At 44.9% G+C, this 25,382-nt stretch overlaps 1 protein-coding gene across 6 annotated transcripts in view; it reads right to left on the bottom strand.

Moving 5' to 3' along the window:
- SDK1 (sidekick cell adhesion molecule 1) overlaps window positions 1-25,382 on the bottom strand; it is a 396,182-nt gene that overhangs the window by 11,969 nt on the left and 358,831 nt on the right. For all 6 annotated transcript variants that reach the window (XM_032703881.1, XM_032703884.1, XM_032703882.1 and 3 more), the window contains 7 exons: window positions 20,185-20,300; window positions 18,311-18,497; window positions 17,397-17,534; window positions 14,162-14,323; window positions 12,875-13,000; window positions 4,800-4,964; window positions 1,907-2,044 (listed from right to left, as the gene is read on the bottom strand). In XM_032703881.1, the coding sequence (XP_032559772.1) occupies window positions 1,907-2,044; window positions 4,800-4,964; window positions 12,875-13,000; window positions 14,162-14,323; window positions 17,397-17,534; window positions 18,311-18,497; window positions 20,185-20,300 (1,032 nt within the window). The remainder of the gene's footprint in view (window positions 1-1,906; window positions 2,045-4,799; window positions 4,965-12,874; window positions 13,001-14,161; window positions 14,324-17,396; window positions 17,535-18,310; window positions 18,498-20,184; window positions 20,301-25,382) is intronic.

Genomic DNA, 25,382 nt, shown 5'->3' with positions numbered 1-25,382 from the left:
AGCCAGGCAATGAAAGATTCAGCTGAAACAAAGGCACTTTCCCCCCAAATAGAACTGCAGAAGCTAACTTGCCCTTTCTGTTTTAATTATTTGAAATTCTCTTCACCTTTCTTACTGGCAACTAAGAACAGAGTGAAGGAAAGGAGTATATCAGGAGTGTGAAGGGGCAGAGGGAGCCAAAAGAGGGGAATAAATAGGATTTATGAATGGATGGATGCATTTCATTCAGAGGTAAGTAAAATAGCACAGATAAACTGTGCTCCAAAAGCGCTTATTCTTGTCTTTTTGACTATAAATAGAAACCAGGTGACTAATTCGGGTGGCCACTGAAGATGTCCTAGATCAGGTGCTGTGAATCCCATTCATGATGACTGAAACAAAACAAGAGAAAGTAAAACTAAAAAAGGCAGAAAAAGGGGAAAAGAGAAAAAGAAAAGGCATGAAAGAAAGCAAGAAAAGGGCAAGTGGATAGCAAATGTGAAAAAGATGTCAAAGCTGTAATGAGGATAAAACACAGATGTGAGAAATCAGTGGACAGTGTAAAGCAGGAACAAGGACAGGGGATGGGAAGAAGAAGGAAAATACAGCAAAGTATATTATTTCTTGTGATCAAATACAGCAGGAGCTTGTTCCCTCTCATGTTCCTTCTCAGTAATCCTAAAGGTGTGAGCTCAGCCCGTGTCCCAGGGAGAAGGGCTGGGTACAAGCTGCCACTGTGCAGCAGGCAGGTGCTTTATCCTCGGCTCCAATTTCAGTGCTGCATTAAAACTCTGTGAACACGGATTTCTGACAGTACAGGTCAGACCCGTCTTTTCATGTCTGTCCCCCAAACACAGAGCAAAACTAAGAAGATGAGAGATTTCCTATGAGCTATGCATACAAATATGTAATAGTATTAACTCGGTAAAATGCCACGGTATTCATACATCTCATATCTCAGGGGACCGAAATCTGATTTTCTAACACTTGTTAGAAGTGAATTACAAAGAAAGAGAAGATCTTCACTTTGGGACTGAATTACTAAATACTGCCTGGAAGACTTCATTACATTAATCCCTAAGAACAGGTAGTGCAAAGACCCATCCACCTGATCCTACTCATTAATGTGCCTTTTTGGGCACCTCCTGGCACCAGAGCAATTCTTGCTGCAGGTGGAGGAGCCTATCAGAGAAATACACATGTGAACAACCCTTCCAGGACTTTATCATGTAGGGAGAAGAAAAGGTAAAAACAATTTTCAGAGCTCAAGAACTAGTTTTTTTGAAAGGGGACTATTTAACATTCCTGTTATAGCGCAGGTAGCTCCTGTTTCCTTTCAAGAAAGGAGACCTGTAAAAATCATAACTAAAGGAAAATTCAAAGCTTGATGCTCATTTTGTGTTAAAGTCTAACAGGTCTAACCAAGACACCTCCTAGCTTCTTGGCCCCCAGCCCAGGAAATGCAGCTTGGCTTAGGGAAGGAATGCAGGACACTCTAAATATACAGGAATTGTGATACAGTCCTCACACACACAGATCTAGAATATCTGCACTGGGTGCAGCCATAGAAAAGCAGAATCTTTATCCTTCTCCCCATCTATTAGGGAATGATGACAAAGCTAAACAAAGTCTCAGCTGATTCCTTATTTGTGGTCTTTTGCCATGTGTTTGATCCAGAGTTCTTGGCTTTTGCTACAGTCCCTGGGACTTCCAGATGCTGTCCTGTCTGAGCCCATGGCTGGCGAGTATCCAGTGGTGATTATGGGCAAAAGCCATTTCTACCAAATCAGACAGCAAAAAGATCTGAGTCTTCTGCCAAACAAAATAGAGACAGTCCATGCTGATGAAATCAGGGGTTCAAAGGGAAGATATTTCCGAGTCTCACAACTCTTGAGAGTGTGTGCACAGCATGGAGATGATGCCTTACCTCCGTTGCAGTTCTTGTACTTCTTGCTCTGGCCATGTAGGACCAATGCAAACACCACCAGGAGGATGAGGATCAGGCTTGAGAGAGCCATCACCAGCAGAAACCACCACTCCTCGTAGAAAGGGGCTTCTGTTTGTGCTGAAAGAGCAAAAAACAAATTACGTTTCCTCTTTATGCCCCTTCAAAATTTTCTCTTCCTCCCCACGGTGAACAATGCATTGATAACGGTGCTCAGGAGAGAGAGGTGTTCAAAGGATGTCACATAGTCTACTGGGCACTTTTGAGGGCTTTTCTGACACCTCTGAGATGGCAGAGAACAGGAGCATATCACAACTCCAACACAGAATCACAGAATGCTTTAGACTGGAAGGGACCATAAAGATCATCCAGTTCCATCCCCCTGCCATGGGCAGGGACACCTTCCACTATCCCAGGTTGCTCCAAGCCCCATCCAACCTGGCCTTAAACCTTTCCAGGGATGGGGTAGCCACAACTTCTCTGGGCAACCTGTTCCATCTCTACAAGCACCTTTCACACACCTGGAGCAGGGCTCCAGGATCCCTTAGCTAAGAAGTTATCACCAAGAGAAGAGAGGCAGGTTTCTTCCCACAGCTCTGCACACCTCCATGTCTTGACTACCATGTTATGCTTAGTACTCCCTGGGTCAAAGGAACCACTAATACATCTGTCATGACCCACGACTAGTCCAGTTTTCAAGAGGCTTGCCTCGCCAAAATGCTGCTCAGTAGCTCTTTGAAAAATACAGCCAGTGCCAGGCAAAAAAGTACACTTGGTTCAGTGTCTTCCAGTACCTCCACCAACTCCAACTTCCAGCATTCACTGCTGCTCTTTATCACCTCCCATCTGCTCAGCCAAGCCTGATGTGCAGCACATGGGTATCAATTCAGGTGCCTGGACTTTGTGCAATCTCAGGTCATTTCACCCCATCTGACCTCAATTTAAGACACAAAATGATACTAACTTCCCCTTTCTGGAGTTATGTTGCCAATCTTGGTTTAAAGTAATAAGTATTGTTATTTTCTTGTGGTGACATTCTCTTTGTCTTCTCTTGAGCTCCCTCAGCTTTGGGAAAAAAATGCAGCTGCTGGAGCATGAGCCAGCAGTTGTATATAATTCCCCTGTAGTCCAGAGGGTGGAACACCACCTGGCAGGAATGGGCAATGCCAAGAGACCAACATCAACCCCTCATAGCACCAAACCCAGGCACTCTCTTTCCCTGACTGTCCTGAGCCTGGATCTGCATACAAGTCTGTTGTTAGCCTGACAATATGAGCTTAAATTTGTTCCAGATCACTGGATATTCTACAGCAGGGAAAAGCAGCCCCTTTTTCTTCTTCACTAGGAGGCCAGTCCAGGCCAATAAAATCCTAAAGGCAAACTACACAAGCCATGCTGGGCTGAGCAGATTCAGGGCAATTTATACCTCCCTGCACCAGCTGAAGTGGTCAGCCTAAAATGCTTTATACTTTTATGACTGTGAATCTCAACAGAAGCCTCTTACTTTCATGCAGCAATTTGAGAGGAACACTGAAGCATCAAAAGGAGGTGAATTAAATAGTTCTGTTCAAGTGGAGAACTTACAAACAAGCAGTTTATTTATAGAAAGCATCACAAGGAGATGCATGCCCAGCTTCAGAGGGAATAATGTCTTCCAGGAAAGGAAAGACTGACATGATTGCTGATCCTTTACATTGTGTTACAGCCTCTGCAAAACCACAGATAGGAAAAACACTGACTCGTGGTGTTTGAAGTGGGTTGTCCATGCCCTTGTCCTGAAGAAGAAAAGCTGGGGTAGCACTCACACTGAAATCCATGGAAGCTCTCCTGGGCTAAGTGGTTAATTGTGTCAGGACAAACGCAGCCACGATGGCAATAGCAGCGTTTGCTACTCCTGCCTTCTGGGTAGCTCTTGAATGGTGTTTATGCTTTTCACTGGAGCAGCAAAGAGATAAAAGCCACTCCAGATACTGGAGCATTGCCAGGTTCTCAGGACTCTCCAGAATTTTGAATCACAAAGCCGCTTTATCAGGTTCTTTTATTCCCCTTGTCTTTGCTGACACAGCAAGGGTGAAACCTGCTGCTCAAAAGCAACCTGGAGCACAGCTGGGAGGGTGAGAGGAGACCCAGCAAAGCTGTCCCCAGGGCAAGGTCTCCCACCTCACCACAGGCCACTGAACTCCAGCTGCCCAGCCCTGGCAAGCTGAGGGGAATTTGCTTTTCCAGGTATTGAAGTTCTTTCAGAAAACCAGAACCCTGGGCTGCTCACAGGGATTCTGGAAGCATGTTTAGGCCATAGCCCTGTTTACTGGGAATAAACACAAGAGGGCAGGAAGGGTGGGAAGAGCCCAAAAGCATCACCAATGAGCTGTTCTGATGAAGGACAACTGGAGGCATCACACTGGACTGGAACTGCCAGCACAGAGGATTATCAGGAATAATTTTGTGAAACTACTCCTTCATGTTTTTGAGAAAATTACACAGAAAATGTTTATCACAGAATCTTGGGGAAAAAAAGAAGAAAGCAGAGCAAACAACACAACAGACTAGGAATGGAAAGAAAGCAAACAAATTCTAGACTGTGTAAATTAGTCTTAGGACAAGAGATCTTACACATGAACACTCTGATAGCTTCTTTGTCAATCTTAAAAATGGCACACGTGTTTTTCCTCTTGAGAGTAAAGCATACTGCAATTACAAACCTTGACTCACCACCACATTACTCCACTTTTATCCTGAAACAAGTGAAAACACGCTGCCCTTGATTATCTGTTGCAACTAGAGGATCTGGGTTGTTTCTTTTTTCCCCTTTTCTCTCCCAACCCCAAGAAATTCCACTGAAAAAGGTACTTTTTTTAAAAAAATCCACGATTACCTGATACTGCCACGGATGGAACACTTGGCTCTCCATAGCCAAATTCGTTGACAGCCACCACCCGAAATTCATAGGTGACACCCTGTCTGAGTTTGTCCAGGCCGACTGTGTAGGAGGTGGCACTGCGAGGGATGTCCTTCACAAACATATCCCAGAGTCCTTCATCTAGGAAAGCAGCAAGGAGAGAAATGGCATGAGCTGTGTGACCTGGCACTTCCTCCTGCTCACTGAAAGAGGGTGTCATCAATTGTGTGTTGGAACTGCAGGCAGTGGACATACTCACCTGAAGGCTGCTCCGTGATGCACACAAATGTCAGAGTGCCCTGCAAGGCCCCATCTGTAAATGCATTTATTCATCATGGGGTCTTATCATAGCCCAGATGGAAGAGGTCTCCTCTAAAATCAGCAGCAGCACCCACAGTGACCTGAGCTGGCCAGAGCAGCTGCCCAGCCATCTGGGCCCCTCCTGATCAGGAGGTAAGGCCACTCATCAGCACGCCTGGCATTTGACAGCGCAGGTAAACCCAAAGCAACTGCTGCATTAGCGAGTCCTGATCACAAAGGTTTTGCCTACTTCTTACACTGCGAAAATGGCTTCGCTATGGAAGCACAGAGGTGAGGCTTGCACTAATGGAAGTTTTGGGAAGTTTTTGTAAACTGGTGCCTGAGGGACTGGTGTCACTGGAGTGCTGCTTGCTCCATGATATCAACAGTGTTACGTTCTCCTCATGGCACAGCCCGCAGAGTGAGCCTGCTGGAGCTGCACTCTGTGCTGTACATTTTAAAACAGGAATGAGGTTTTTCTTTGTATTATAAATCTCTCAAAGTTGTTAGAAGCACAATGCCATTCTGATGGGAGTGTTTCACAGGTTGATCTCCATTCTCAACAGCCTTAATGACTTTGATCCTGATGCACATCCAGACCAGGCACCATTCCCATTCCTGATCCATTCCTGCAACCTTCTACTCACTTGACTACAATGGAACAAACTTTCAACAAGATGGATGCTGGTACCAGTAAGAACAAATCCAACTATAATTAAAAATGTCACTCAATAATTTTGAGGGCAGGAATCAAACATTAATCTAACCAAACTGCCTTCCAGTAACAACTCGTGCCCAGCACTTTCGCTGAGGAAACGGAGTCGCTGTCTATGCGTGGGGCCAAACGCCAGCGTAGCTCTTACAGACCTGACCTCACAAGCATCCCACTGGGCTCTTACTTTCAGTTATCAAAGCTGTTCCAGCAATGTCTGTTTTTCTCTGCATGTCCCCCAGCTATGGGAATAGGATGATAACCTCTGCATAGATACGACTCCAGCGCAGGAGCTGCCTGCTTTGAAAGACAGTCCTCTGCACTGCGAGATTCGAGCAGCAGCAGGACTTCTGTAGCTTGAGGTGTTATCAAGGTAACAATAAAGCAGGAGCCAGCAGCACTATCCTCAGCAACTTGTTCCACTGCTGCAGTGTAAGGCAGGAATCTGTTCTCATTTGCTTTGCCTTCACCTGAGTGTAAACTAATTGGAATCACCGCAGCGATGCCAGAACTGTGCTGGTGTAACAGAGCAAAATTTGGCCCTTAGCCTACTCCTGTGCAACAGGGAATAGCAGCAAAGATGGACTGATTAACACTGCAGGTGCATTTCCATGTGAATGTTTTAACTCTGGCATCAGTAAGTATTGGCTCAGTAATTTGCACCGTGCTGCATGTCTAGAGACACACACAAAGACTAACAACCCCCAAACTACTTCTTTTCTGGTCATGAGGATTGGCAGTCTCAGCGGATGCAAAAAGCAGGCTGAAATGTTATTGTTCCAGCTGCATTTGAGAAAAAACAAAGAACAATAAAAATAGGTAATTTTCCTGCCATGCTTAAAATTCAGACCAATACATTATTCACCAGCATGATCAGAGTATAATGAAGTTATCATAATGTACCATTGTTATGTATTAGCTGGGTATTACAATGGCTATAAAACAAGAGATAAAATATTGACTTCCCTTTTACAGGGCAATAGAAGCCGAGATTATTTCTACCATGTAAAGTTACAGTGTAATAAAAAGGGAGCTTGGGATTTAGTTTCTCCGAAGAGGGTGAAGTGAGGGATGCATTTTCAAAGTTGGATTGTTGCAACCACCGATACTAGGGAGATGCATCTCACGACTATAAAATATTGCTATAATTGCTAGAATTGCCTAAGCTTTCATAAACACATTTGTAAACAGCAATAAGAGAATTTGAGCCCATTGTGAATTGTCTGAAAAGCAATTTGTTTGCATTGAAAGCCACTTAAATGGGAGAAGAAAAGCAACAATAAAAATGAATGTTCAGCACTCATTACAACAAACACAACTGTTCAGACATGCACTTTCTCACTCATTTTCTCAAACCTATCAGGGTGCACAGTGCAGAAAATCCAACAGACCAAGACGTGTACATTTAACCACTCTGTGAAGCTCACAGTAAGTTGGGAAAACCACCCTTGAAAAGTCAGTGTTGCATTTCCACATCTCTGTCCCTTTGGCTATGGTGGTGATCCTGTGGGGCAGCAAAGGATCCTGGTGATGTTTCTTCAGAGGGATTTCTGTCTCACAGGGACTCAGAGATGCTCCAGCTGGTGGCCGTGTATTCTCTGGCCCATCCCCCTTTGATTTTAAATGGGACCCAGCTTGCTATCCTTGGGATCCCCGAGAAGTGCTGATGCAGCTACAGTGGTCAGAAGTCTGCAAGGTGGCAGCCTGGGAGAATGGATGTCCTACATCTTCCACACTGCTGACCCCAAGCAAATGTTATGCACAGCATAGTCTGTGGCTTCTCAAGCCCTGGTCAACAATATTTTTAATTCCAGAGCATCAATTAATTTATCTTATTTTCATCTGGAACATTCAGACCCCTCTTTGTACATGGGCATCAGAGTCAGATATATCCGAACTAAAAAAGCACTTTATTCCAGTGGTGAACTTTAAGATTAAATATTGAACACACTGAATGCATTCACTGCATCTCTCCCCCCAACCCTCAAAACTAGGTGTGCTCTAAATGTTAGAAGTTCAGCTGAAAGAGAATTCATTAGAAGGTCACCTGTGATAGCAAAGACTGGTCTTTAAGTTCAGGAGAAAATCATTAGTGCACCGCACACAGCATTTTCCACTCAGTTTAGGGAGGAAAGATGCACATGCTGTGGCTGGGACATCAGCTGGGTATTAACTCATAGAAACTGCTGAAAAAAGCAAAGTTTGCAACACCAGACTCATGTGAAGATGTGCAGGGCTCAGCCAGTCCCAGGCAACAGCCCAAGGGAGGCTGCCCTTGCTTCTCCTTTGGTAACATCAATCCCTGTCTTCATTTCCCATTGCCTTTCACTGGGCACTTGGCCTCTTTAAAAAAACCTAAATGTGTGATAGAAAAGGGGGGGCTCCTCAAAAAAAGATTAATTTTATCTTGCTGCTTCTTTCTCTCGAGGCTCCACCAGCCCCAGCTCTGTCCTTATTCCTGCTGAGGACCGGTCTGATCTTCACCTCCCGGCCTTGATACCTTCGTCCCACCTGCTCTTGAGGTACAGGCATGGGGAGAAGATCTGAATGACAGGGGGAAGGTGAAACCATCTCTGACCTAAGAGAAGGTCCAGCCCTCCTGGCCGGGTGCCGACCATTCCGTGTTGGAGCGGCGCTGCCGACCGCAGCCATGCACGGCCCCCGCGGGCCAGCCCGGCTGCACAGGCCATTAGTCAGGGTCTCCATGCTAAATAAAACTGTCAGTCAGTGGCGAGGGCTCCTGGCTCTGCTAACTCAAGCCACTAACAACCCACGGCAGGGGAGATGGAGAGCTGTCAGTTATTTGGGTCTTAAACACCCGCCTTCCCCTCTCCTCCGGCCTACGAGGAGAGCCCGGCCATAAAGCTCCCTCCTAATTACACATTAGGAGGTTTATGAGGGGAGAAGCTGCGGAGAGTTAAGGCCCCGGCTGAACGCCGGTGGTGTTCCTCCTACAGAGGACACAATTAAAACCTGGCTGTGTTTGTCAGAGGCAAAGGGCTGGATTATCATGCAAACTAGTGGAAGGACAAGAATGGGAAGTGAAGGCTGACAAACTGTCAGCCCTGACATGTCGCTCGCCAGCAGAAGCGAAAAAGGCCCCGTGGCAGATGCCGGCGATGCAGCTGCACCCTTCACTTTGAATTTACTGACTTGTGCTGGTTTGTGTCCATGTTTGACACTGCGCTCCCCCATTTGGTTAAAAATAAATAGAAAAGGAGGAAAACAGAAAAACACTACTCAAGACACCAGAAAGGAAAACTGAAGTGAGATCTGCCCTCAGGGCGTGGGAAGCAAAACCCAGTATTTATGAGATGGACAATCCCCACTCCAAGTAGATGGGTTCTTCTCCAAGATGTCTGCTGCCTTCATGGAACTGATCATCTTGGAAGCTGGAGAGGGACTTTTTACAAGGGCATGGAGTGACAGGACAAGGGACAATAGCTTCACACTGACAGAGGGCAGGTTTGGATTAGATGTTAGGAAGAAATTCTTGGCACTGGCGAGTGGTGAGGGTGGTAAGGCACTGGCACAGGTTGCCCAGACACGAGCCATGAAGATGTGGCACTTAGGGACGTGGTTTAGTGGTGGACTTGGCAGTGTTAAGTTTACAGTTGGACTTGATGATCCTAAAGGTCTTTTCCAATCCAAATTATTCTACGAAGCAAATCGACCGAACACCTCCAGAGCTGCCCTGCAGATGAAGATGACTGCAGCAGGCCAATACATGGATGCAGGTCTCATGGGGACAGGCACGTATCTAGGTGCACTCCTGGCACTGTGGATCCCCAGGGCATTACACAGAAACCCATTCAGGGGATAATTGAGAAGGCAAGTCTGCGTGAGACTGCTGGCGCTCTACAGACCACGTGCCCACCACTAAAGCACAGTACAGCGAGAGGAGCTTTGGATGTGGACCGGGGTTGGGAAAAGAGGGGTGAAACCAGCTTCTGCATTCTTTCCAGGAACTTTAACATCTTTGTGCCATTTCTGTCTTTTCCTCTGCGTAAGAGCTGAGGACATGATCTATTACCCATTCCTCAGCCAGCCTAGCTGATGTCTAGGGAGCGCTTACGATGGCAGAGACAGAGGCTGCTTAATTGCATTTCTTGTAATGCACAGGGAGCTGAACTGGAATCCATTTCTCCAGGGGCAGAGAAGTTGAAGGAAAAGAAAAACTCTTCTGTTTCTGTAATGTCTTCCTCTAGCACAGATCACTCTAGAAAAAATATTGGTTCTCCTGCTTGATCCCTGTGCCTGAGTATACTCAAAATGCAGAGGAGGTAGTGAGCCTGGTCACCTTCCATAAACCCAGCAGAGAAACAGGGAAATCAAATGAACAGCCTCAGCTGCCTGCTGCCACCATTGCTAAACCCAGCAGGGCAGCAGAGCCCTGGGAGACACAGCAGGACTCCAAAAAACTTGAAGGGAAGTGACAAAAGGGAGTAGGGTTTGCCATTTCTGACAGAAAGCCACCCTCCTACTCTGATGGAAGAGTCTTGGCAGGGAACTACAGCAGGGAAAACGAGATGATACAGCATTTAACGTTTGGGGTAATGAGGCCTATAATAGATGACACTTGAGATGTGAAACACTAAGGTAGTGGTATTGCATTTAAATATTGGCAACAAGCTAAGGCTTTTCATCTGTCGGCTCAACGCCTCTTTTTTGACCTCAGAGGGATTAATATCTTTTCCTCCCTTGATTTTATGTGAAGGGCACAAGTCAACTGCTCTTCTTTTGGACAACAACTCCTTAAAAACAAAGGTTGCTCCAATCCACGCTCTATTACCCCTATAAATCAACATGTAAAAGCAAATTATTAGAACGATATTGAAACAGGAGCTGCTCTGAATGACCAGCCCTGACTGGAGGAATTAGTTCCCTGCTTTTGTTAAGCCCGCAATTCTAAGTCCTCCGTGCAGAGATGAGGAAGAAAAGCAGCACAGAGAGGAAGCCGACGCTTGGGTGGAATAAGCAAATCTTCCAATTAGTCTGTCTCCTCTCCTGGATCACATTTCACGCTTCCTACAGCTGCACCAGAACGAAGGATGAGAATCCAGCATACAAATGCCGAGTTCATTTGCTACAGCAGCATGAATAGGATTAAAATAATCTGAAGAGGAATTAAATGCCTCAACAGTCAGGTTGCAAGAGCAGGAGAATAAGACCTCTTCTGTGTGTTTCCAGGACCAGTGGAGTGGGGCCAGCAGAAGTGACCCAGGGTTAATGCAGCTCAGACCTGCCTTGGAGGGACTATTTTCTCCCTACTCAAAAAGAGTGGACCACAAATCCTACATCCTTAGCCATGAACTGTGAAATGTTTGTTCACATCCAACGGTGAGACAAACAGATGAGTTTGCAATGTCACCACTCACACGAGTTGAATTTCCAAGCTTGCAGACAATCGGTATGTGGGCTGCAGGTTTCCCCCTAAAATACTCTTACTCACAAAAATCTGTTTGAGGAAAATGTAAGCTGGTAAGTGAACTTCAGTGAACAGGTTTGGTTTAAATTGATACCTAAACAGTGCTGTTCAAATAAGAAAGTATTTTCTACCTATGAAGAAATAAGGACAGAAATCAAAAAGCTGATGTAAGTGAAATAGAAGCACAGCAGTGTCATGCCTCTAATTGAAAGAAAACTTGATCACTCTGGGAAACTCCAGGGAGAAGGTACACATTTCCCTTTATTTTGTTTTGAAAACAATTGTCAAGTTAAATGACAGAAATAAGAAAGAAATTTTAGGCTCAGAGCAGAGCCTCCCAACAGAGCAAATCCTATCAGATACAGGTATGAAAATCTGCATCTTCAGGGATGACCTCAGAAACGCAGGCAATAATTTTGTTACTGGTCTGGTTAAATGTAATTAGAATCAGTGGTTTTAAATGCAACCTTACATTCAAGACACAAATAAGAAACAGAGTCCTTTAAACAATCAAACAGATAAGCATTCCTTTAATCAATACATAATCAAGCAGTGTGCAAGCACCTAGAAGTAAAAAAAGAGAGAACAAGTAGCCAACATGGATATGTCAAGTATAAATCATGTCTAATTTCCTTCTGTGACAGAGTAGCAGACCCTGTCAATAGAGGAGAAAGAGCAGACATCATCTATCCTGACTTCAGCAAAGCTTTTGACTTGGTGACATTCAAACATGGCCCATGTGAAACAAGTATCTGGTAGATGCATCACCAGCTGGAAAACTGTACCCGGAGAAGGGTTATCAACATTCACTGTCAGAGTGCAGGGAAGTTATCAAGTGAGATTACACAGGGGTCTGGCACCACTCACTGGCTTTCCTTAATGACTCAGTTACCAGAAAGTGTGTGCTTATTGAATTTGCAAGGGGTACCAAGCTGGGAGAGGCTGCGAACAGGCTGGAGCACACGCTGACTTTTAAAATTACCTTGTCCAAGTGGGGAAATATTCCACAAAAAGGAGAGAACAGCTTCAGTAAGATGCAAATCCCACAAGCAAAAGAGCTCTGGGAAAGCACCAAGAAAAGCTGTGGTGATAGGGGATTCCTTCCCCCCCCCCACTCAATGCCCTCCCTGCAGAACAAATGGGGGAAGCAATGTGTTCACAGTGCTGAAGTCCTGGCCCCATTATTAACAGTAAAACAGTAATTAGCTGCTGTGCTCTGCTGCAGAAGAGGACAGATTTCTATCTGTGGTCCTCAAAATACAGCTTGCAAATACTTATTAGTCCTTGTGCATGAAAGATGCTGTAAGCATTTAAATTACTTTTAATTATTAACTATATTAGTTCATCTGTTGGATGATTTTCCAGTGATGTAGCACAGTGAAAGCCAGAGCAGTCAGGGTAATTTTCTGTGACTGCTCCTAAAGAGGAGAAAATATGCTAAACCACATAATAAACCAGTAACAGCTTAATAGTGTCTGGAAACACGTTCTCTCACAAAATCCCATTACCTTACTGGGATGACAAACAACCTCTCCACTGTGGATGGCTTCCAGCATGGACTGAAGGAAGGGAACTCATGACATTAAGCTCTCTGTGTTTCCCATGGCTTACCTGAGGGTCGTGCCTCTATAATGTAGCCAGTTGTGGGTTTTTCTCCTGAATCTCCCTCAGTCCACCGTAGCGTGAGCCCAGAAGCAGATTTTGTCACCAGAATTTCCTGAGGGGAGCCAGGAGACCCTGAAGGATGAAAAGAGAATAGCAAATGGGCGTGGCATTGGAGACAGACTGTAATATAAATTTCTTCTACTGATTTAGGGGAAAAAGTTTTCTAGCAATGTCGGTCAACAAATAGGCAACACAAACCAGCTCAACATGTTACTGTCCTAATTTTTTCACTAGTTCCAGTACCAGCAGTTACATGTCAATGGCTGGGGTGTACAGGTCATGGAATCACAGTATCCTAGAATATCCTGAACTGGAAGGGACCCACTAGGATCATCAAAGTCCAACTCCTGGCCCTACACAGACAGTCTCAAGAATAAGGTACCTGTGTGAAGAAGGCAAGAGGAAAAAGCCCTCTCATTTTACCCGTTTGCACATTGCCACTGCTATTTCTGACTTCAGAGGTGAAACCAGCCTCCTGAGTTTCAGGGAGAGGGTTGTGGGGAAGCCACTGCCCACTGGCTTGGGAAGATGCCATGGTCACAGAAGATACTCTTGCTTTGTACTCTCTGTGGTGTGAGAGATAGACTGTGTATGTGGAAAACAACCAAAAATAGGAACTGTGACCACTGCACTGATGTTCTGTGACTCACCTGACAGGCTGGTATCATTGGAGGGCATTTACCTTGTTAGATTATGTGTTTATCAAAATCACTGATCAAATAAGAAAACCAGCTCTTCGGGTACAGACACCGACCCAAGCGGGCAGCACGGCTGCACAGCCTGTAGCTGCTCTTGACACATCAAAAAATCCACAGATCTCTCCCTCTGAATAAGCCAACGTGTCAGGAGAGAATAATTGTAAATTCTTTCTGGTTTTACACCCAGGAACCTCTGCTGGTTCCAGCAGTTATTCCAGTTCTGACTCCCACCGCAGAGCAGTACAGTCAGAATTATGCACAGTGCTGTCAGGCTGCAGCTCTGAAATCCCTGGCTAGCCCCGTCTGCATTATGATTTATTTACACTGTTTTGTTTATTCACATCAGACTTACGGATTTCAGGAGAAATCAAACATGTTTTTCATGGGCAGTTGTGAAACCCACTGAATCACATCCTGAGCTCTTGTGACTCAGCTTCTCCTTGGCTTGGAGATTCCTGTGAAGCCCTGAGTGCACTATTCCCCTAGGTTTGTATAACTGATCTGGCCTGTGACTTGCTTTTATGGTTCCACTTACCTTCTGCTGGCCCAGCTGTGATGTTGGCTTGCAGTTCAGGTCCATAGGCAATGGTTCGGGCTTGCACTCGGAATAAATAGGTCATGCCCTTGGTGAGATCACGGACCTTCAACCAGCGCTGCCAGTTCCCTTTAATGTCCACAGTCACCACCTTGCTCACCCCTGGAACAGCCATGCAGATAAAAAAGTAAGGGAAGGCTGCAATGCCAAAATAGAAATCAAGTGGAGCTTATTACATCTAGATGGTAAGTAAAATTATCTAACAGTTTGCTAAGAAAGTATTTCTTACAATTAGCAGGAGTTTAAGTAGTGATAATAGCCAATTTTCAGCACTGATAAGTATAATTAGAGTTTAAGCTTGATAAGTGGGTACTGACAAGGAAAAAACCTTACAACACAACTGGGAAATTACCAAGAGACTACATGTAACTTCACTAATTACTCTGGGAAGAAAGAGGGAGGTAAACGAAGAGGAGTGTACGTTGCGGGCTGCTTCCTAAGCAAGCATTTCTCCATTGGTGCTTCACCAAATAAGCTGCAACACTGACTGGAGGAGGAAACAAGGGCCAGATTTGTTCCATTCACCTCATCCTACCATGTTCACCATCACCACATGGATGCAGAATAAGGGATGTGTGCACCTTACAGGGACCTGGGGACTACAAATGCCACGACAATAGGAGATGCAATCAAAGCACTGTGATCTTAAAAAGGCTGGAGTTGTGACTTGTTTCACTCTTCTCATTCTCTCATAATTTTTCTTACAGGGATGAATTAAAATCAGAGGTGTTTCCTTCATCAAGGTGCACAGTAGTTTCACCTTTAGGTTCTCAATGCTGCATAAAGGGCAGAGGGACAATGAGTGCTTTGAAAGCAAAAAAAAATCTAGGTTTCACTGAAATTTTCTACAAGTAAGTCAAGGAAAAGAAGTTGATTTATAAAGTATTTTACAGAACAGAAGGTTCAAATTTAGAGTCCTTTTGGCATTTTTCTGGTTCTGTAGATGTACATAACTAATTTCAAATCAAGAAGACAGGAAAGGGGAGCAGGTTTTTCATGCTAGAAATGGCTGCTTGCTAGTTCATCTTTCCAGAAAAATGCAGAAGGAAGATGTTTTTCAATCCAGATGCTTATTTTATGCAAATCAAGATGATGCTTTCAGTTTTTACCAGTTAATTAAAGAATAATGTCTAAGTGATTTCTGTTCCAAGTTTTCTCCCAGATACAATTTATAACTCAGGGAATCTTTCCTTGGCTAACGAGGAAGCAGTAAAAGTGCTCACTCCTTCTGTAGGTGAACTATTTCATTTCTCTGAGACAAATCAGGAGGCATTTGTCAGTTTGAAGTTATGTTCAAAAAAAAAAAAAAAGAACTGTTAAAAAAGGCTCCAGGGCAATTCTGTTGTCTATTATTGTGTAAAACATAACAGTGTAAAGCTTAAACAATAAAAGGTCAAACAGGGAGAAAACTGTGCTAAAGAACAGGTTGCTGTTGGAAAGCCTGGAAAAATGGGCAGGTAAATGTTGGGAGGGGGAGTGGGATGGCAGGAGGGGTCACCATGACAGGGATGCTCAGCCAAAAATCACGAATGGGTGGAAAGTCACAGGATGCAGGAAAAGGCTCCAGAGGGTCTGGTCCATCCTTATTGTTGCACTGTGGTGCTGGTATGGAGGAATGTGAGACCTGGGGCTGGAATGATCCTCTGGGATCACAGGATTCATCAGTGCTGGCCCCACAAGCCTTGTGCTACATTCAGCACTGTCACCTGCTCTATCTTCAAATTTGGCTCTACTTTGCTCTCTAAATGAAGGAGCATGGCTTTTTTATCACAGGAAAATGATGGCATCAAGGGAGGGATTCCTTATCATGACAGGAGAATAAATATACTTGCTGAAAGAAAAATGTTGTCACAAGAGCAAATGGGTAGAGACTGGAAAATAAATTTAAGCAAAAATTTCCAATCTGAGGAAGAGCCCTCCATAACCTCCCTGCTCACATCAGGGGAAGGAGAGACAAGCTGGAGTCAGAGGCAGCACAAGCAGAAGTGGAGAAGAGAAGAAAAGAAAACAAAGATTCTGAGGATGTTAAGTCAAATGCATGAAGACAAAACATGATCTGACACTTCCATATTTTCAGGGGAAAAAATGTATTCTTAAACATTGTACAGGAATGAATAAAAGGCAGGAAATGCCCAAACAGCCCCAACCTCCTGCATACCCTGTGCACATTTCTTGGTCAGAATTAGAAATGCTTTCTGCATTAGTTCTTTGTGCTCAGACCTGCCAACTGTAAAGGCTGACAGTGCTTTTATTCTTGTGTTTTCAATCCTCCATAAAACTTTCTCTGTGCATGAGACATGGATATTCAGACAGTACAGATCATAATTCCTTACAGAAAAAGCAAATACAAGTGATTGATATCCTTATTTCTTTGGAAAAGAGTTTAAAATGGATTGACAATGGCTGAAATTACTCTCCCTGCTGTCACCTCGCCAAAGCTGGACATCCTATTGAATGACTGGCAATCTACCAGGAATATAAAAATATTAATAAGACCATCCACAAACTTTGTCGTCTTTTCTAATTCACCTTTGGAGTGAATTTACATTTGCTTTCAGGGGTATTGCCAAATCCTTCTCTGTTGCTGCTCTGGCAAATTAACGAAACATTTGTGGCCAGCACGCTGTGGTGGTCTAACTTAAAATCCAGTGCTGGGTTGAAAATACTGCTCAGAAACTCTTTGTAAAGACACAACGACGCCCCCACAGCAGTCCCCCTCCCCTGTCAGGCAGCAGCAGTGCCAGTGACGACGAGCACACTTGATGCCCGGGCAATCTCTGCGATAACAGAAGTGACACACGATGTGATAAGCAATACAAATGTGTCTGATGACTATTCTGGGATGGAGCCTGGTCAGCAGTTTCAATCAGGGACTCTCAGGCTGAGCCTCCTCTTTGCCCAGACCAGGTAATGACGGCCATAAAATGACTTTTCAAATCACACAGACTATAGTTTGTGCAAGAAAATGAGAGGGGACAGACAAAAGCCGTATTCCACAATATTATGGCTCGCTGAACGGTTTTGGCAAAAGTGGAATTGTTTCACTTACCCTTTGCCACCTGCCTTCTCTTGGAAAACGGCAGAGAGCAAGTGGGAAATTGGGCAGAGATGAAAGATACTACAGTACTATTCTGTCACTTCTCCATGAATATGTATGATCAGAGGTCTTTCTTACCCTGGACGGGAGCCAGAGGCTCATAGACTACTCGATAACCCTGCAGGACTCCATTTGCTGCTGTCGGCTCGCCCCAAGACACATTGAGTGTTGTGCAAGTGATTTCAGAGAACGCCAAGAAGCTGGGAGCACTGGGTGCTGAAAGGATTACACACAGATTGAATTGCAGGAGAAGTAGTCAAGCTGATATACATATATATTATAAAACATTGGTTTGTTTGCCCAGCCTAAATCTAAAGGAAACAAGCTGAGAACGGGATTTGTCAATTGTCTCCAAATGTCCTATAATCAATCAGAAACCCAGCCTGTCCTAAACACAGGCACTCAGCTGCAAAACTGAAAGCAAACAAGGAGATAGGACACAGAAGGAAAGGACCCTCAGAAGTGTGCTATGAGAGCATAGAGCCTGAGTACACAGCTCCTCTTCACAGCCACCACTAAGGGCATTGCCTTCACCCTGCACCAGAGCACTCCCACCACAGAATGTCCAGCACAGGCACTGCTCAGCCTGATTGGGTGGCTGCTGATCAAGTTTTAAAAACAATAAGAAGGAATTCTAAAAAGCATGCTAATCATCTCACAGGAATGTCTGGGCAACTTCCAGGCACTGGAGATGAGTTCCTTGGCATTTCCAGGTATGACAGCAGAAACCAGAAACAGTCCCACCGACTGGTTCCTTCTAGGCCAGCTTGTGAAGGGAGTGGTCCTTCTGCCACTCCATTCTCACTTCTGCTCTATCCCTCCCTTTCCACACGCTCCACTTATTGGATGCTTTTTTTCCCCCCTTCAAGACCATTACAGTGTAAACCCAAACACCGGTGCCCTCCTGCATCCCCCCCTCCCCCTGGCCACTGCCCAGGTCCGTGCTGGTCATCCCCAGGTCTGAGCTGTGGGACAGGACAGCGCTCCCGTACCCGCCTGGTGCGTCCTGCCCTGCGAGGGGCTGCTCCGGGGGCCGTCCCCGGCGGCGTTGAAGGCAGAGATGCAGACCATGTACCGCGTGTGGCTCGTCAGGTTCTTCAGCCGGACCGTTGTCTCCGGGAGGAAAAGGACCTTCACTTTCTCCGTGTCATTCTGGGTGTCGCTCTCCCAGTAATAAATCTGTTGGGACGGTAAGAGAGAATCACTGAGGTTGGAAAAGCCCCCTAAGATCATGAGCTGAACCATGAACCCAGCCCCATGGTGTTCACCACTAAACCATGGCCCCAAGTGCCACGTCAACACTGAAAACTTCCAGGGATGGCAATTCCACCACTTCCCAGGGCAGCCTGTTCCAATGTCTAACTACTCTTTCAGTGAAGAAATTTTTCCTAATTATCTAATCTAAACCTCCCCTGGCACAACTTGTGGCCATTTCCTCTCATCCTATCAAATGTTCTAGTATATCCTACACCCACAAAATATCTGGGCATTGCAGCTATAAAAGACCAGGAAGATGGTGCAAGCCTTGCTCTGGACTCCTCTGTTAAATGGGATACTAAGGTTTTTTAGCATGTGCCAAACCTTTCCCTTTGGCAAATTCCCCTGAGTCCAGAGACCATGCAGCTGAGTACATCACTCAAAAATAGAGCACAGGCTGAAGAATATGGCTTAGTGACAGCAGACATGAGCTGCCAGAGTTCAGCGAGGAGAGGTCAGTTTTAAATTCTCCCTGCAATGCAAGCTGCCTGTCAGCACTGGCATCCTGATACAATGGCCCACAGCTCACCTCTGTACACACACAATGGTTACATCACTGGTGTTCACAGGACAGCCAGGTAAATGCCTCCCTGAAGAGGGTAATAAAGTTTTTCCCTAAAGCTCCTTGAGGTGCTTTCCCCCATGCTTCCCTTACATAATTTTTATCCCGGTGCTGTAAAATTAGGCTTTGGAGAAGTTGTTTCCAAGAGGAAAAGTGGTGCCAGCCCTACTTATTGGACAGGCCTGGCAGCGAGAGCCTTACAACAGGCCAAAGCAAGCTAGAGAGTTGAGGGAACAAGCCAAGACAAGACTCCACCTTGGCTCTCCAAGCCAAGCTGCTAAAGCCATCTATATATGTACAAAAGGGAAAGGACAGGAATTGATATATAAGGATGCTTGTTACTGCCAAGAAGGGATGCCAGATTATTCACATTGGCTTGGCTTTCCTTCACTTATGGATCTAAATTCATGGAGAGAGGCAGAGCCAGACACTGAACCCAAGCCAAGCTCCAGTGTTTGTAGACTTGCCCATTTCCACTCTCTGAGGGTCCATTCTCATGCTGGAGACGCTGAGCAACGTGCCTCTGCAACGTGCTCATCTCCTATGAACCAAATGCAATTAATACTCCGACTTAATTTTGTTAGAGTTAAGGAAATGAAGTAATTCTTCCAAAATCTGATCTGGCTCAGGCTTCTAGCTGGGAGAAAGTTCTGCTCTTCCTAAAGGCTTGTACCATTTGATAGCTAGAAAGCTCAGTTAATTTTCTTCAATACATTTCTTGCCCCCAGCTCTTATGTGTCTGTGTTGCTTTTTGGAGCAGATATGTTGCCTGTATAAGTGGAGCTACCTCCTTATCTGCATGCCCTGTTTCCCCATACTCTATTTGCCCATAAATAACAACACACTTTCCCTTTTCTCTCCTCTCCCCCTCCCAATCTCATTCTCTTTCTTTTGGTTTAGGGACTTAGTGCTGTTTCTGTACTGCAGTCTGAACGCTGTTTTAATTTGCCTTATGCGGTGAGGGCAACTGCAGTTTGTAGAGCTATCTCACAAGTAAATAGCAATGCCAAGCAAGACAAATGAAAACAGTAGAAACAGGAGGATTGCCTTGTAGCCTTGGATGTTCCCATTTTGGCTGTCGGTAGGAGGGGGGTCCCAGGTGAGCTCCAGCTGGCTTGCAGAAAGGGAGTTTACTTGGATGTTCTGTGGGGCCAGCGCCGGTGCTAGAGACAAAGGAGGGCAGAAGAATTAATAGTGACAAGCAGAACTAGTTCATATCCAGGCTGCAGTTTTCTATTTGCAGAAGGACCCAGGACAGACTCTGTTTATGCCACAAGTCAGCACAGGGAGCCAGCCCCAGGGTATCTGAATCACCGGCATGTCTCAGCACACGTGGAGTGAGGAGCAGCTGAGCCTCGGGATGTGGTTGTGTTCTGTTCCATGCAGGCTGAGTTAGACACTAAATCAATTCAGTCCTGCCAGCAGCTTTGGAAAAGAAAGGAGAATTTTGTCTTGGTTCTCTGGTACTGTTTGGGGCTCGCCTTTGTCAGTGGCTGATGCTCCTGATCGGCTGCTCCTGCAAGTCCCCGTGAGCAGGGATTCCCTGTCACCATCACCCTGGGCTCCCTCTCAGCAGCAGCTCTTACAACAACTTGCTCCCAAGGCTCCAGGACTTTGGGCCAAAATACTGCCTAATATTACCTCCAAACCCAGTCAGACACTAATCAACTCACTAATATTTTATGTATGACAAAAAGACTTTTAGTTTGCAGCTTGTTAGCTCTGCTTTGATTACACTTCCACATGCACATGCTGGCTCTCTTTGGCTCCTGATGGCATTCTTTGCATTGTGCTGTGCTAGAAAACTAATCTTTGAGTGCACCTGGGTCACTCCATCCTTCCCTTTGTCAGGCTCCAACTTGGTGCAGGTGGATTTTCCTCCCCAGTGGCCAGAGAGGATGCTCTGTTTTCCTGACCTGCTGTCTCTGCCTCCGGCAGGTTTTAACAGAACAGCTCATGTTCTGTTCACAGAAAAGGTGCCGAAGCGTGTCCTGTTCAAACTCCAGAAGTAGGGAGAAAAAGGCAGGGCAAAGGGTACACTCCTCCTTTCTCCATGTTCACGGTGCCGTAGCCCTCACCCTGCCCACCTGAGAGAGTTGTCTCTTTTCTCTCTGTCCCTTTATGGGCCATAAATAGAAGTGATAAAATATTCACCACTCGAGCTGGATAGCCCTGGTTAGCTGTCCCTCTGGAGACTTCTTTCTTAAGAGAGAATGACCTTCATAAGTCACACTTTTCCACCAATACTCCCTCCCCCCAGAGTTATAAAATAAAAAAGTAATTAACACCCACTCAGCCTGACACCAACTATTTATTTTGTTCTAACTGTGTGGTTTCCATATTATCACTGCCCACCCTGCCGTTAATGGAAATGTTAATAACCAGCGCCAGGTTGTTGTGACAGATGCTTGGGCTCATTATCAGAAATTCTTATTTACCGCTCCATTAAACGACAGAATCGCACAAAAAAACAATTCAATCAAAACTAACTGGAGGAATTTTAACAGCCACATTAATAATCCAAAACATAAATAAAGTTAATGTCTTTTGCATGTTTGCCATCGGCAACTCCATTGCAAAATTATCGCTATACAATTAAAACGTGGAAGGTAAAATTGAAAATAGCCCTTATCCCAGGGCTCCATTAAAACTATTTGTTTATTATATTTTTTTTTGTTTCCTTTTTGGCTGGATAGTGAACGCATGAGGTGACAGTGACCATCAGTAAAGCGCAGCTTGTTCCCAGGGGTGCACTTATCTAATTGCTGCCCTGCCTTCAGTGCTCGGTGGAGGAGCACAGGCAGCTGGCTGGCTGGATGCCCTCAGTGCAACTGAGTGCTGCTAAGGACCAAAAACCTCAATATTTTGAGACTTTCACAGCACAAACCATAGTGTGAAGCTGAACCGATCACAGAGCACAAACCTGAGACACATCTGGGAGATTTGTAAGATGACACGCTCAGGGAAACAGGAATATGTACAATCACAGAAGAAAATGGATCACTTCAGCAGTGTATTTTCTTTCTAAGGACTGACACTACTGTCTGTCCTGAACTGACAGCTTCAAAGTGCTCTCTCAACACCCAAGTCTGAAGCAGCACCTACAAGAGCATTTTTGTTTGGATGCCATGTGCCAGCCTGGAACAAACACTGCTTCTGAGATGTGACCATCAGAAGAGATGGCGTGTGCAACCCACTGCCAGAAAAACAATGCTCTTTCTCAAAAACCCTTCCTGGAGCACATCTGAGGAACACAGTGGTTAAAAACTGCCAGGGATAAACTCTGCACTGACACGTTTGCTGCTGGAGCTGCACTTTTGCTGGCAAGGCGGCGGAAAATTTGATGGGAGGAAGAAAAGAAAATACAGTGTGGAAAAAGACATTTCTCTTCGCTACCCCAGAGCCTCCACGAGATGCAAATTGTTTGGTTTTGTGCCCTTTGAGTCTGTCCCTCTGTTCAACTTTCAAAGGCTGATGTGTCCCTCCTCTTCTAAGCACAGATTTCTTGTTGACAGCAAGGGACAGCAGAAAAGTGCTGCTGCCGCTTGATGTGGCTCTGTGCAGACAGCACGTCCCATTAAGGGTGAAATGAAATACTTCAAAAAGAAGGAAACACATCCCTAAAGACTCTACCTGTTTGCAATCCCAAACCATTCCCTGAATATATGGACAGCCTGTGCCAATAAAAGCAAGTGCATTTTAAAGGTGAATTCAAAAGGCTTTTACCTTCTAGGAATGCAGTTCGAGATTACTGAGCTCGAAATTTTTCATGGCTGTTGAAATCTCCAACACATAAAAGGCAAGGTTAAAGCTGCATTCCTCACACTGCTTTAGGTGTCAGTGACATTATCAACTATAGCAGGAGCGACACAGACCCCCGAGGGTCCAAATACAGCTCTTGGCAGGGGGAAAGCATTTCACTTTCCCTGAAAATAATATCTATGCATTCATGAAGTCTAATTCGGTGCACGTACCCTGCCTTGAAATCTCAGGCAGATATTTGTAAACATCTCTTTTCTTATCTGATTTCAATTTACCTTTGAGACTCTCTCCTTGAAACTCTCTCTCAGCCAAAATGTAAGGAGAAAGACTGAGCAGGTTGTACAGTAATTAGTAAAAAATAATAACAAATATGTGCTGGGCTGATGTTGGCAGGATCACATAAAGACAACAAATCTATCTAGAAACGTGGTGAGAGTGTCAAAATGAGCCCATAAATAAAGTTACACATCTAAATCCACATTCAAACATATCACTGCCCTCATTTTCCAGCCATACCGAGCAGCCTCTGCTCTCACTGCAGGCAATTTGAGCTTGCAAATGCTTATAACCTTTAAAGAGAAGGTGTTTAAAATCCCTGGTGGCCTGCCTGCTCCAGAGCTCCGTGCACTGCAGAGGGTTCACCTCAGCTCTTCTCACTTGGGATGTTTTCTCTCTGGGCTGTGTGGCACTTGAGAGCTTTTCATCAATATGAAACTACTATTCCTTTTCTCAGTGACAGTCACCACGATGCTCTGTGGCACAGGTAGGCTACAAATCCTTGTGATTCATTGCGTAAACTTAATAACTAGTTTTGTGAAGCATTCCTTGCTGCTCTTATATCTGCTCCAGTTTCTGGGTAGCACAGGATTTCTCCTCTACTGGTTTTCTAATTGTTTCTGTAATGCCAGTATTATGCCAGGAAATTCACGGAAAAGTCTGGGACAAGATTCCCTGATGCTCACATGCCATTTGAATAAACATGCAGGCCAAAAACGAGGAGAAAAATGCAGTGAAAGAGGCTGAAGATTTCCTGTGCATCACCTTGATCCCAAACAATCCCAAGTGAATTTCTGTTTTGTAAAGACCTCTGATCCTTTTCTATCTAGCAAGCCTTTCCCTCAGTTCATCAAAGCGTGCCTTGGTGAACATATCTGCCTTTATTCCCTAGTAATCGATATATTTGCATTTTGGTGTTAGCACCTAAAGGCCAGAATCTCATTGCACAATGTGTTGCATAAACACAGAACAAAGAGACAGCTCCAGGCCCCAAAATCCTCTAATCTGTACGTCTCCACATTACAATGGAGGAGTGTTTGCAGCATGTTCTGAGTATCAGCTGTAATGTTATCAAACTAGTGAGTAAAAACAGGGAGAAGGCACAGCAACATTCACTGGAGCATGTGCTGATGGTTAAATCTTGCACACCAGTGCCTCCAAAGTTTACTCACTGGTTCCTGGCACACACAGAACCCTGAAAAATAGGGCTGGGAAGGGTTTGGAGAGGGCTCAGACATCATCCTCCTGTGTCACACCAGGATCAGCTTGCTGGTCAGAGGTTCATGTCATTTCCATCACTGACTTTCCAGATTGCCCTGCCATTCCCACGCAAGCTCTGCCAGCATATCTCTATTTTAAGAACTCTTAAAACAGGCATATGAATAATACTCCTATTTTAAAAATAAATTAGATATACATATATAATACCTAACAGTAACTCATAAAATAACTCTCGTAATTACTATTTTTTGATGCCTAACCTAAACCATCCTCAGTGTATTTAAGTTACATCCCTGCAGTGGCACGGAGAACAGATTGTTTCTTCTTCAGCTGTGGCCACTGCCCTCAAGTAGATAAGCAACAGTTAAGTGGATTCAAAAGCCAAACACAACACAACAAACAGAAGGTCACGAGATAAAACAGTGAGACTGATCTGCAGAACAGGCAAAGTGGAACACAAAGGGCTTTCCTGCAGTAAGGACTTAAAGAAGGAATGCAAGGATGGTGCCTCTCAAGACCAAAAAGGTGGATCTGCAGATGTTTGCAGTCACTCCCTCGCATGAAGGAAAAGCAGCACGAGAGAAAAATGTTTGGTGTTTATTGGTAATTTTCTTACAGTGCCTGTGAAAGAGCAGCAGGAGCAAGGAAAGGAGCTTCCCCCGTGCAGCAGAACCTCCGTGCCATCAGGAATGCTGCCATCAGGAATGCTGCGGGAGCGATGCTGATTAGTTCAATAACAATTAGTTAATTGTGCTTCAAAGCCAGCTACTGCAAAGCTGCTTTCCGCTGTGACAAAGCAGCACAAGCTATATTTAGAATGTAAAACATGTTTCCCACTAATTTCTGGCTGTTTTAAGCCAGGCTACATCTTGTGATGGAAGTCTGTGCTTTTTCCAAGGACTGTGCTTTCTGTGGTTACTCAGACGTATTTCAGAGGCTCTGAGAGAGGCAGAGCCATACACAAAGCATGTGGGTCCTAACCCCTC

The sequence above is a fragment of the Chiroxiphia lanceolata genome, chromosome 16, assembly GCF_009829145.1.
Source record: "Chiroxiphia lanceolata isolate bChiLan1 chromosome 16, bChiLan1.pri, whole genome shotgun sequence".
Classification (NCBI taxonomy): Eukaryota; Metazoa; Chordata; class Aves; order Passeriformes; family Pipridae; genus Chiroxiphia; species Chiroxiphia lanceolata.
The sequence above is the reverse complement of the archived record's forward strand: the minus strand, read 5'-3'. Positions and strand labels throughout refer to the sequence as shown.